Below are 13301 nucleotides of genomic sequence, written 5' to 3'. Positions count from 1 at the left end.
GACATATGTATACTAATATAGTTGTAGCGTCATGCATATGCGTATATATATCCCATGTTTTGAAATATGGTTTCAGGCTGAAAGCCCTGATCAAACGCTGAGCCTTAGGAGCTGCACACTGTGTCGTACGCGAGATGCATTCCATCACACAAGCGCTAATGATTATGCATGAACCGCCACATACGACAAAGAAAAGCCAGCACAAAAGGCATTCCAAAAGGTCCATTAGTATTTTTGAGACCGTATGCCGGCTAGCTCGTTCGATATTTTGCTGTGTCTGTACATATTTTGTCTGTGTCGCGTAGAGCTTGAGGCGTAACACACAAGCGGCTCAGGATCAGAGCTTAAAGCTCTCAATCGAGGCTTCTACCGTGGGCCACGCCGCTGCTTGCTGCATTCATTCCTGAGCAAGAGCATACTTTCTTCCTTTTACACGAGCTTGGGTTGATTAAGTTTCTTCCTCTCCGTCCGTTTCGTCTTCTGTTTCTCTCTCTGAGGACTCGGGGGGTGGAGGATTCAGCTGCAGGTGTTCTAGGGGAGTTAGTTCTCGCGGCTCCTGCAGTTCTTGCAGCAGCAACTCTGTGTGTGGTAGCAACTCCGTGGCTGTTGCATTCTCCTAAGCCGCATAGGTTAAGCAAGACGAGACAGGCGCACTGCTTTTAGCTGCAAGGTGCGTGCACTGCCTCGGGACTTCGGTCTAGTTACAAAAGCAACAACTTCTGGCACTCCAACAACTGCTGACGCCGATGCTTGGTATTGTTGTTATTTCTACCGCTTTTGCTAGCGCTGGCTTAGCTCATCATTTTGCTGCTCTTGCTGCTGTTTGAAGGGAGGTGTAGGCTAAGGTTACCTCTACTTGAAGCTCCGCAGTCTTGATTTTCCAAATGGCAGCTGCAGCGGCAACTTCGGGCAGAGAATTCCGGAGGCCAGAATGTGTCTACGAAAATAAATATGAACAGAAATTAATCATTAAAATCGAATTGAAGCAACGTGTGAGCGGCGGAACTTCTTGCTGTAGTTCTAATTAACTCAAGTAGGGCTACATGCGTGTCCGTCGCAACATAGAATCCAAACCGCCCTCGGATAGGAGACTGGGTTCAAAGCTTTTAAAACGTTTATCATTCGTTTGAGTTCACATACAGATATCCTGCTGTTCTGTGCAGCCAGATGCTTCACAATCAGAATGCCTGAACAGCAGCAGTGCCAACCACAGCGGCAGCAAGTGCCGCTGCAATTAAGTTCAGTTGTTCACCCCAAAATCACATATTTCAAGCCATTCACGCCCGGTTGTCGCTATCTTAAAGGCGCCCTTGGATTCGTAGCAGAGAGCCCTCAAGACCCTTAACTACGGGACGCCTGGGATTCCGAAAGAGACCCGAAAACCCAGACTTGATTCCCCTAAGGGAAGCCTTGGCAGATCTCTCTTTCTGGGCAGGCTTTACCTTTAATATCACACAGTTCGCGAACTCGCAACAGCTGGGCATGGATGTCTGCTGGGTCATTAGGAAGAGACTGAGAGCACAACCATTGCGCCGAGCCGGGAGCCTCAAATCCATGGATGCAAGCGACAAAAAGCTTACGGCTACAGCAGTGATATACTGTATACGCTGAAGGGCACAAGTATTTACTGCGTTAGGAAAACCTGCAAGGACAAGGTGAGATCCGGTCTGGGAAATGGCGCTGATTGGCAGTGGCAAGGATGATCCCTGTAAAAACAGCAGAAGGGCCCAAAGAGCCAGCATGAGCTTGATTATGAAGCTCGAATTATGTACCCTTGGCCCTACAGCCTAGATCCTATACCACGGCGAAAACCTCAAGATCCAGCAAGTGATGCTCTTTTGCCCTTTATCCGTAGTTGGAAAGTTGCTGCGAAGAGCCAAAACTGAATCCTAGAGTTAAAGCCCTTCGCAGGAGCGACAGACTGTAAGAGCAAGAGACCCACCAACCCTGCATCCCAAGCAGCTCAAGCACGACTAACTCAAGCGGCTGACGCTTTGCACCGTAATACAACTTTAATCTTTCGTTTATCGACAAGTTGGAGCTGAAGGTTGTAACGGCTGCCACTAATTACACTGGGACATATAATGGACAATATAGCATGTGTGCGTGAGGAATCACTTCTTGGGTTGTCCCCAGATGCTGAATTTTGGGCTATGCACAATAAAGATTAGGGTTTGGCTTTCACGATGTGCTTAAGGTTTGGGCTTCAAGGACTTGAACACAGTGCTTCTCTTTACCTAGGACTTCGTTGTCAAGGACATGAAGCTTGCAGCTGAGGCTAAGCGCGAGAGCCTGACGGACTGCTGTTGCTGCTTCTTGCTGTAAAAAGCCATCTGTAAGCAGTATTGCGGGGGGCTTCATGAGGGCAGCAGAAATCTCTTTTACTGCTTCGGATGCTGCATTTGCTGCTGCCTTTGCTGCTGCTGCTGCTGCAACGCTTGAGTCTTCATCGTCCCCTTCGCCGCTGCTCTCTAGGGAAGGTTCGAGGGCGGCAGCAGCAGCAGCAGCACTCAAGTTTATGCGCACACATCGGTCTTTGTACACTTCAGCAATTTTATCTGAGCATGAACAACAGTAGCCAAGAACATGTTTCTGATCCTGAAAACTGTTGGCGCCTTGAGTCGATGTCCAAAATTCCAGGTCTTGAAGCCTCATGACTTCCTTTACCCTTGAGAACTGCTTACACAGGTCTTAAAAAACTGCTTCCTTAATTGCTTCCGGAACTTAGACGCTAGGGTGCAATGATCAATTTAAGGCCATAGTGCTTGCCTCTTGTCTTTTTCTCCTTAACTAGCCTTGACTCTTCTCCCTCTCCACTTCCTTCGTCATCGTTCTCCCCCTCGATCTGTCCGTCTACCTCCTCAAGTACCTAAGTAGCGCCATTGTCAGCGACTAAAATGGCCCAGGTTTGCGGTTGCCAGCGGTGACTAAGTTGGGCCATCTTAGAAAATTTGTGCATTGCTAGCTAGTAATGTACAGCGAGCAGCTGCTGCAGGTGGTTTATGCAGCCGCACCGCTTGAGGAGCCTCAAGGATAATGACACGGGTCAGAGGAACCTTGCGGCTCACAAGCTCCTCGGCCTGTAGCAGATAGTTTTAGCCCCATCATTACACCGGCAGCTCAGTAAACCGTAATCATATAAAGCCGTCTTAAGAGCATCTCATAGTCATGCAGCTGCAGCGGTGAACAAGGCGTCACTGCTACTGATTGTTCTGTGTTCGTGCCCCTTCCACTGCTGCTTCTTACTGCTTTTGCTGCATACCAGTTCAACGCTGTCGAGAACGTCGAGCAGCAAAACTCCATTGCTCACGGCTTTGCCCTGAGGCCTCCTGAGGACCCTGATGGCCTCAGCAATGACCGTCGGGGCCCTTAGGTTGCCTTTGGCTTGCTGAATTGCCTTAGCTAATCCTGTCACCGCTCCACCCGCAGCAACTGCGTGTGGTGTGGCTCCTGTTGTTGATCCCTGATGTAGCGGCTGCTGTTGCTGCTGCTGCTGCTTAACGTGCTGATCTGCAGGGGCTCATCAAATATCGCAATATTTTAAAGCTATTTCACCGTCGCGCTGGTGCAGATGTCACGCAGCCTCTCAGCAATAGCAGGAAGAGAAGGATTTGCTTGTGTCGCTGGTCCCTGCCTCATGAGAAGCAGCAATAGCAACTGTTGCTTGTAGTCCTGCTGCTTACCGAAGTCTGGTATGAGCCTAAGGCCCAGCAGTTTAGCTATTGTCTGACCGAAAATAGGGGTTGCAAGGCCTTTGGGGGACACAACAGCGGCGACTTCAGGGCGCAGAACACTGCAACAAAAAGTGCAATCAGACGCAAAATGGAATCAAACGCAACAAAAACATTAGTATACATAGCAGCAACAACAACGGCAGTGGCATCAGCAACCGCAAGATTGCTTAAGACACCTCGACAGCTCTTCGCGTAGCATCAGTGGATCATTTCCTGTGACCACCAGAATGCGTTTGGCTTTGCCCTGCAGAAGTAGTGCACACAGGCGAATTTTACAAGCGCATTGCAGCTGCACTTGGAGATGATGAGACCGCCAACGGCTCGGCGACCAAACCCCTAAAGACCGAGGCAGATCTCAGTGGAATGTTGTGAATGGAAGAGAGTCATTGTGCACGTAGAGAGTCACTTTAATGTTTTATTGATCACAAGTGCAGGTTACCTCAGTGGCGAAATGCAAAAGAGCGGCACTGGGTGGCTCTTGGTCCTCGATAGGAAGGTTCCCTTCTTCTTCTACATGCTCCGTCGCTGCAGCCACAGCTCGTCAGCCTTAATGCGTGAGCCCTTCACCCTCAGCTTTGCGATTTTAGGGACCACAAGTTGAGAGAATAGCATTGCAGGCCTTTTGCAGGCCAGACCAGAAAAGGATTTGCGTTTGTTGTTGAGCCTTTACCTGTGACGGGCAACAGATGCAGCAAGGCTGCTACAGAGCAGTTGGAGTCCAGCGTTCGAGCTCCGTTTAGGCTTAAAAGTGACGGTGGGAGGCGGAGGGCCACCAGAGGTGCGGTGCGTAGCCATGCGAGCTTGTTTATTGCTCTGGAGAGCAGGAGCCCTTGCTGTGAGCAAAACACAAAAGTAAACCAGTGTTGAATAAAACAAATAAAATAAATTGACTGCAATGCGTCTAGCCATAGGTGGCAGAAATAAGAACACACAAATAGTTGCTTTAGTGCGCAGAGATATGCCCCGAAACAAAGCATTAAGGGTTCCTTGACTGCGGCGACTGTAGCGCTGCTTCTGCACTTTCTGTTGTTGCGAAACGGAAGCAGCGTGCTGTGCGAGGAAAAAAATCCCTTTGCTCTTGCTTGAACAGCTGCTGCTGCTGGTGGCAACGCCATCACCGTGAAAGACACTGACGTTGTCGAGGCACTCGCAATTTGCGTTCGGAACTCCACAGTAGCAGCAGCTGCTGCCTAGGTGTTGCTGTTGGTACCGCTGCTCCTGCTGCTGCTCCAAAGACAGAAGAGCTTCCGCATCCGCAACAACTGTACCCGGCAAAACCTCCTTTGCTGCTTCAGCTGCTACCTCTGTGGTTTCGGGTGGGCCATGCAACAGCAGCACGCGAGCTTGCAATTGTTGCGCCGCCGCCTGCTGCAACAGTCGTTGCAGCACGTGTGGTGCAGCAGCAAGGCCTTTCCGCAGAAGGGGAGATAAGTCTGCAGTGTACAAGAGGCCCCGATTCTGCAATAATGAAGAATCGCACACTCTGTTAGTATTCAGGTGTTAGTATTCAGGTGCTGCTGCTGCTACTGCTTGTACACCTGCTGCTGTGGCTGATTCTGTGGCTGTAGCTGCAGCAGAAGGCGTATTTGCATTTAGGTGCCGCCGTCTCAGCCACTTTAATCCATGTATTCTCTACATGTGTCTGAGCAGTCTAGCAGATCCATTCCCGCTGTGGTAGCACCTCGTGCCTTTGCATTTGTTTCTCCGTGCTACAGTCTAGGTGTTCAGCGACACAGAATGGAGTTGCTGACTTTATAGCGCGCCTCCACGAGCCTGGTGCAGGCCGTCAATGGAACTCCTCAGAGTTGCACAGAAATTCGAAAGAGCTCCAAATTGCGAAATAGGCAGTAACTGTACTGGGTGAGTGCTTGTCTTCCCTTACTTTCATTGCATCGATAGCTTCTTGCGCCTCTAACGACTCCATCGCGGCTCTGTTCTTCTCCAGCTCCAAAATGGTTTTACCGCTGGGGGAACCCAAGGGTAGCGACTTTGAGAAGCTCAGTGGGCAGGAGAGAGACAAACCCCACATGCGGCACTGAAGCTGAGGATGCAAGCAGCAGCAAGACGGCTAGCATTAATTACAGCAACTGAGCTTCTGCACAGTGAACGTCGAACGCAGCCAGCGTAACAACAAGCGGACATTGAACTGCAAGTGGCTCCCTAAGGGCTCCACAAGGATGTATGTGCTTTTTACAAAGACGCCGTGGGTTCTGCTGAAGATCCTCAATGCGCCGCCTAAGCACTGGCGAGAGACTCTCAACAGACTGCCGAAGTAGAACGTGTAGTGCCTCTCGTAATTTCAGCCAGGTTCCAAAAGAACCTTACGGGGCTTTCAGGGACCCCTAGAGGATCCCTGAATTCACTGCGATTCTTTTTATTGTGTGTATTTGTGTGTCTCTAACCATCTCCTCGACAAAGTCAAGCTGAAGAGAGCTCCGTGGGAAGTTTGACACAATAAAGCCCGAGTAGCCTGAACAACATCGACGCTGAAGACTAAAACCTTAATCCCAGACTCTAAGATCCCCGCACCACTTCGTTACCCATAAGCACTTGACAAGGCTCAAACGCATCTAAGCTGGACGACCTGGAGCAAATCAAGTTCTGATCAGAGCTTACATGCGGCACTGAATTTCTTTACTTTGTACCGCCATAATCATGAGCTAGAGGTTAGTCGTAGTACTCGGGGCTTATTGCTTTTTAAGTTTAAATGCTTCGAGCCAACAATTAGAGGGCAGCAATTTAGGGCTCAGGTTCTTGCCTTCTTTCTGGAGCTCCGCTACTTTGTCTATCAGAGCAGGGCAAGTCACAGCCGCGGAGAGGGATGCTTGAGAAACCTTGACTTTCACAGCACCAGAAGCAGCAGCAACAACACCTGGTGCTGCTGACACTGCGAGTTTATCCATGTCAATGTGAGCCAGGCCGAGAGAGCAGCACAGCCGTTGCAGCAGTGGCGCAAGGGGCAACCCCGAGTCGGCGAAAACGAACAAAAGAGAGGGCCGCAGCGCAGCAGCAAGAGCAGTACGAGTGCTTGTGCTGCTGCAGTACTTGACAAGCTGCAAAACAGTAGGAAAGGGCTCTACTTTTAAGCTCAGGTTGCATCGCTCCACTACTCCGTGATCTAAACCTTCAGTTGCAGGCCTTAATTAACTGCTTTCAACAACCGGGGGGCTTCGGGGCAAATGCCGCTTCTTTACGTCATGCGCAGTCACTCTTTAGTAAACTGGATTTAGGTATGTGACGCAGCGATCTTTAAATATTTCTCTAGGAGTCAACAGCAAGAGTTTATAGCCCCCTCGTTAGGGTGCACGGCTTCATTTGCAGCAGTTCCATACCCGGCCGGTGGCCTCTGCACGAGCGAGGGCTGTCAACGCGGCAGCTCCGGAGACAACTGTGCCTGTCAAGCCCCGCAACAAATATAAGTAGCTCAGCTGTTGCTAGGCCGTCCACTGCCTTTCTTGCATCTGGTACTGCCCATACCACTGACCACAGGGCTCCGCACCTTGTGGAATGAATGTGAGGGGCTGCACTTCGGAGAAAGCCCTTGTCAAGAGCCGCCAGTCCTTGGCTCCCAATTCGTTTTCTACGGATATCAGCATTGCATGGTTGCAGTTGCTGTTGCTACCACAAGTACTGCTGCTGCTGCAGGTCTTGCGCTGAGACAGCTTCAAATTAAGCAGGTCCCGTAGGGCCCTTGCAGGCTCCTCTGCAGCCACAGCCACCTTTAGCAGCTCAGCTGCGCAGAAGGAACCACAAGCTGTACTGCTTAAGGGGAATACACAGGAGTAGCAATATTAGGCAATGATACAGTTGGCGCGAATGGCAAAAAATTCAAGCAGCAACAACTCGTGCCATTACTGCGTCTTCAGGAGAGATGCTTCGCCCAGTAACACACCCGCAGATAAGATTGGGGCCGGATTTATTCCGGAGTGCGGCGGTTGATGTTCCGGCTGGTACCCTAGCAGCAATACCACACGGGGGCCGCCGGCACTGCATTCTGTGCTAGCATTCTGCCTACGCTGAGGATTCTGTCGATTTTGCTGCTGCTGCAGCTGCTGCTGCTGTTTCTCCGCAGCGTTCTTTCCTTCTTCTCCAGGGCGTACGCCTTAGCAGCAAATTCGCATCAGGAACAGCAGGAGCAGTGGCAGCGACGGTAGCTCATACAGCTACACGTTGACTTTTGTCATTTTTAGCACTTCCTCTTGCCCTTCACTTCAAACGCCAACCCTTCGGAGTCGCCGTCAAACTCTCTATATTAACTGCTGACTCGAACAGAAATGTTTCAGCCTTCAAATACTTGTTAAATCCCATAGGCCGTGGAGCTTACTGTTTGCAAGGTTAGCAGAGTTAGCCAAATCTTGCTTTAACTGTCTTTCTCTTTTGACCTCGTCTTCTATCCAATGGCCCATCCAGGCAATCGCCTTCAGGCCCTGGGGTCGAGGATTCTGCTCACACAGAGCCTTGAGGCACCTGCAACGAGAACAAATGTGAACGAATGTGTACACAGCCGCAGAAGAGGTAGCAGCAATATCAGAAGTTGCAGGCGTTACACTCGTAGCAACAGAAGCGGGACGTTTGGAATCTATGGGTAGCGCCGTCGAGGACTGGATTAGTCATAGCACTCGCAGAAGAAGCAGCAAGAAGTTGAAGGGCTGCGTGTTTCGCGCCTGCTTACTTCAGGAGGAGTGATTGGAGGTTTTGCTGCCCGGCGTTGGAGCCTTTCCACTCTCCTGGACTACATATCGTGAAGCAACAGCACTAGCACCAGGAAAAAAGAAACTGACAGCAGGCAGGGTAGCACCAGCGACAGCGATTACCCAGGTGCCCCTACCATGTAATCTCTTCAGAAGTTCTCTTTGCTGCGTGTCTCATGGGCAGCAGCAGCAGCAGTGCCTAGGTAGTGCTTACGCTGACGGGCCTTCGATTGCGTCTCCGGCCTCTAAAAGGTACGATGCTGCAGTGTTTGCTGCAGTAGGTGGTAGCAACAGTGGCAGCTGCCGGTCAGAACACACGGTAGCGAGTGCTGCTGCCTCCTCCTCGGTTGCTGCAGCAAAGCCAACACACCGGCGGGCCATTCCGCAGAAGCTGCTTGGTCGCGGCATCCCAACGGCAGCAGCAGCTGCTGCTGCTGTTGCTGCGGCTCTTTCTGCTCGCATCCTAGCTGCAAGAATTTCTCCACTGCTGCTGCTGCCGCCGTTTTCACTCGCCAAGACTCTGGCCGCCGTTGCTGCGGCAGCAGCAGCTGCTGCCGCTGTTACTGCTGCAGCGGCAGCGGCAGCTCCTAGAGGCATGGGGCAGCAGGACCCCAATAGATCCGAAAAGACACGAGGGGCTCCAGTGCGCGCTAGCAACAAGGTCCAGGCTGGCTGACCCTCAAGTGAAGACGAAAGAGAATCGTAGCCAGGGCGGTCCTGCCACTCCTTAAGCAGGCGTTGCAGCCACAGATGCAGTGCAAACATCAGAAGCAGGGTCAGCAACGGAAACGAGCATATCAGTAACAGCAGGGGAAATCGCTAAAGGAGCAAGTTGGAAGAAAACAATTGGAGCCCTCAAGGCGAAACTAGTAGCGAAAATAATGGCAGCGCCAGCAGCAGCATTGGCAGATGCAAAAAATCCCCACCTGACAGAGAAGGCCAACTGCCTCCTTGTCCAGCTTCATCTCTCTTTCCCACAGTATGTAGAATCCCCTCTGCTTGAGTAGCTTACGGATTTGCTGTTGCTGTTGCTGTGTTTGTTGCTGCGAATGGAGCTGCTGCTGTTTTTGCTGCATGTGATCTTCTTGCTCCAGGTGCAACTGCAAAAGCGGCAGTTCCTTGATGAGGAAAACAGCAAACGTGCGTTGAGGTCGGATGAGGGGCAACGGATGCGGAGGACTTCCGAACAACAGTTCTAAGAAACGCGCAGCTTCGGCTCGGTTTTTCGGTGCATGCTGCAGGAGCCGAATAAAATGCAGAAAAATAGCATCTCCACTAACAGAAGCAGCAATACCAGCAAAACCTCCAGAGAAAAACATTTTAGCGGCGACACCAGATGAACTAGCAAAACCAGTTCTTATCTGTGTTAGGGCTGCTGCTAAATGAAGGTATGCATCAGCAAGCACGACATCTAATTTGCCGCAGTTGGTGTCGTGCTGTAGTTTCCATTCTCACAAATCCGTTTCTGAGCAAAGAAGAACCGCAAAGGGCTCGGAGGCTATTGGGGCGGAGTATGGCGGCTCTTGCGGGATCAGGGGGCCCGCAGAGCTGCCGAAGTCGACGGAGGGCATCGTAGCCCTCCACAGCGATGGCCTCTGCACATGGTAGCACACACAGATGTCTGTTGCTGCTGCTGCTGTTGACAATGCCTTATCATTTGTTGTGGTTGCTGCTTTAGCTGTTGAGGGGGATGGTAGCACTGGCAATGCTGCAGCAACGCCCATGCTGGCTTGCTATAATCATTCTACGGCTGGTGCTGCGTTTAGTATTGCTGCTGCTGCTTGTGCCAATAATGGTGGTAGTGACAACGAAAAGGACTTCAACAGTTCTGCGGAAGTTCAAATGTAAGAGTAGCTTAACAGCTGCGTCCGAGCTATGAAACAGCTGCGTCAACTGTTATTGGAGTCGCTTTTTTTGCTACTGATGCTGCCGGGCGCTTGACTCACAGTGCAGCAGACTTACTGCATCCAGGGGATTCGCACAGAAAGTCCTCCATCTCACGGTAGTAGGGCTGCAGGCGCAAAGTCAAAAACAAGAAAGCGCACCATCATAGCTCTTCAGGCAGCAGCTCCAGGTACGCATCATGGGCATTTGCTGCAACAAAAGTAGCAGCAGTATTTAATGGTCTGCATAATCCTCAGCGGCAGCAGAGTATCGAAGATTCGAGGAGGCACACAAAATCCGAAAGTCCTTTAGGCTCCTGACATCCGTTGGAGCTGCCCCAGCGCCCCTGAGTGGCCTGCGGAGTGCTAGTGCGCAGTCTTTCGAAGCCCCTGCTTATGTGCAATGCTTGCTGCAAGTGCCCCCGCGAGGTTTTCGGTGTCTGCATGCGTGACAGTACCTATACGCTATGCTGGACACAGGGGCCGCCATAAATTAACTGGGAGCTCCTGCGGGTGTGCGTTGTCAACCTTGGAGCACCCCAGAACTGCTTGTCTGTTTGTCGTGGTGGCGCTTGAGGTGTGCAATGGATAGTTCAGAGCACCTGTGATAGTGTATCGTGGGCTTCATCTGTTGCGGAAGCTCTGCATGTGACTTGTTATGGTTTTAAAAGCGGGGCAGAAGAGCCAAAACTGCAACGATTCTATGCAACCCAGGGTTTCACGCACTTTGCTACGGAGAAAGAGGGTTATGTACGTGTTCAGAAGCGTAGACTTTGGACTTTATTGGGAATTCATTGGTGGCCAACCATTGGCTTGTTGAGCCCAGTGTGGGTGACGGCTTATCAGTTATGGTTTTGAGTTTGATATTCTAAGCTGTAAGCACCTTCTCAGTTTGGCCGGGGAACAGCTTCTGTATATCCCTTTTCCTGGGCTGAAAATTAATGGATGCCAAAATTGTGAGGCCCTCTTCCAGCAGCAGCACCTCCAAAGCCTTCTCAGGACACGACTCCCCACGCGCTTCCGCTGCTGCAACAGCTGCTGTCACGTTGGGCTTTACCAGCAGCACAGAACGCTCTACTTGAGACGGTTTCACTGTAACACAAGAAGCAGTGAAGCAAGAGCTGCAGTGGTGATACGGCCATGGCCATCTTTGCGATCCAGAAAAACAGTGCCACAAATTGCACGAAGTGCAGCAATCCACGCAGCGGCAGCAGCAACAAGCGAAGCAGCAACTGTAGCAGCAGCAACAGCTAACCTGAAGGGTAGAAGAAGAGTACATCTCTTTCAAAGGTCCATCTGCAAGTGCTCAGATAAAATTGCTGAGGTCCAGTGGGTCCAATGCAGAAAGCTTTGCGAAACCTGCAGAAGGACACTGTTGTACACTTAATGGTGAATAATTACTAGTTCGAAGTGCCAGGGCTGAAACGTCAAGTTCGAAGCTCTAGTACGTGAAAAAGGGGCTCAACTGAAACGTTCAGTGGTATGTGTTTGCTTTTCTCTCCTTGCTTCCCCTTTAATGCTCATTTAGTTTGCGCTTCTGTCCCCTGCACTTATTTTATGAAGCTCCTTTGGGGCAAGTATCTGAGGATGTTAGGCGCTGTTTGTCTTTTTCTCTGGTTATCGGCCGCAGTGTCTCTCTCTTGAGTGTTTTTCTCTGCCTTCTAATGTCTGTCGCAGTCTGCTTCCTTATGTCCCCATTTGCCTGTTCCTTTTTTTTCATTCTCTCCCTGTGTTTGGCTGTGTCTGTTTCCGGGCCAGATTTTCTGTTCATGCTTCCTTGTGTGAATGCCTCGTGTCTAGTGGATTCATGGCTTCCGTTTTTCTCCACAGCTTTGCTTCTGTAACCATATCTCTACAGCAGGCTAGGGATGGCAGGTGCGCTGAGGGGCCTCACGCTTCAGCCAAGCCGGTTTCATCTTCTTCTTGCGTGTCATCATCGGTATCAGCTTTTGCTGCAGCAGCAGCTGCATCAGTCGTTGACGTAGTAGCTAGTGAAGCCGCAGCAGCGAGAGACTCAGCCAGCCGCTTACGCGTCTTGCCTAGAGGGTGCTGCAACAAAATGATGCTTGACAAACCCTGTGTAAGCTCTTCGATAAACTGGGAGCGAATCCATCCTTCAGGAGTTTCAGCAAAAGCTCCATTCGCCTCTTCCTGCAGCAGCAAAGCCCTGAACCCGAAGAGTTAAGCCCTAGGCAGGATTTTTGGCTCCGACGTGAAGCAGTTAGATTGCTGCTTCTCTCTTGTCATAGCAACAGCCATCAATCGTAGCCCTCTTCTCTCAACTCGAATAAGAAGACTAAGCAGAGCCTTGGCCTTGACCCATAAATCCCAAGCATTAAAGTTTGCAGTACCTCAGTGAATGCGACGGTCTTTGTCCTGATTATGTCATAGCACATGTCTAGCAGCAGCTCCTCCACCTCTGCTGCCTGAACAAAAGCCCAGAGTTCTCGTGTATAGTCTGTGCAGTCTAGCCTTCATGGCATGTTTCCTTGTGGCGCATACAGCTATCACGGGCTCCCGATGTAGGGAGGCCCTCAAACATCAATAGGCGTCAGCAATTCGATCAGACCAGCTCTGGTGTATGTGCAGCACAGTTTGAAAAATATTTGTCAGCGAACCAGGAGGTAAGTACAACTCTATTAAGTGAACTCTATACGCATGCCAGCTCGCCCGTTGAAATACCCAACTAAACTAGCGTTTGGCGGCTCTTTTGGGCTTGTGAGCATGTGAATTGATCGCAGCAGAACTAGCAAGCGACGGCTATGCGCAGCGCTATACCTTCTTCTGTCGCAGAATTTCTGGGAACAGGAGCAGCACAGCTCCATCTCCCGGTCGCGCCGCCATGGCCAGGGTAGCCTCAATTACTTGCAGTTTGCCCACTCTTAAAATGAGTACTAATCAAAACACTATTAGGCAGGTACGCGAGGAGATAAAGGCGTGTGCGTGTTTCTATTTGCTGCCGTTTCCGTTGCAGTCGAACGTGGGGCGGCTGC

The 13301-nt window shown here is 50.9% G+C and overlaps 3 protein-coding genes across 3 annotated transcripts; all 3 read right to left on the bottom strand.

Annotated features, from left to right (window-relative positions):
• Positions 1-2181: 2181 nt before the first annotated feature.
• ETH_00017000 (nucleoside diphosphate kinase, putative) lies at positions 2182-5658 on the bottom strand (the record flags this gene model as incomplete). Its single annotated transcript, XM_013374808.1, has 8 exons — positions 2182-2558; positions 3247-3510; positions 3684-3793; positions 3911-3978; positions 4174-4259; positions 4405-4567; positions 4755-5192; positions 5617-5658. The coding sequence occupies 8 exons, from the start codon at positions 5656-5658 to the stop codon at positions 2182-2184; spliced, it is 1548 nt and encodes a 515-aa protein (XP_013230262.1).
• A 763-nt stretch (positions 5659-6421) lies between these two features.
• ETH_00016995 (uncharacterized protein) lies at positions 6422-9744 on the bottom strand (the record flags this gene model as incomplete). The annotated part of the gene is made up of 7 exons (XM_013374807.1): positions 6422-6787; positions 7067-7128; positions 7234-7467; positions 7750-7836; positions 8059-8201; positions 8640-9151; positions 9352-9744. The coding sequence occupies 7 exons, from the start codon at positions 9742-9744 to the stop codon at positions 6422-6424; spliced, it is 1797 nt and encodes a 598-aa protein (XP_013230261.1).
• Positions 9745-11176: 1432 nt separating this feature from the next.
• ETH_00016990 (uncharacterized protein) lies at positions 11177-13152 on the bottom strand (the record flags this gene model as incomplete). The annotated part of the gene is made up of 4 exons (XM_013374806.1): positions 11177-11400; positions 11564-11667; positions 12203-12459; positions 13087-13152. The coding sequence occupies 4 exons, from the start codon at positions 13150-13152 to the stop codon at positions 11177-11179; spliced, it is 651 nt and encodes a 216-aa protein (XP_013230260.1).
• Between the last annotated feature and the right edge of the window lie 149 nt (positions 13153-13301).

The sequence above is a fragment of the Eimeria tenella genome, genomic scaffold, assembly GCF_000499545.2.
Source record: "Eimeria tenella Houghton genomic scaffold, Eth_scaff23, whole genome shotgun sequence".
Classification (NCBI taxonomy): Eukaryota; Apicomplexa; class Conoidasida; order Eucoccidiorida; family Eimeriidae; genus Eimeria; species Eimeria tenella.
This window is presented reverse-complemented; position numbering and strand designations above follow the sequence as displayed.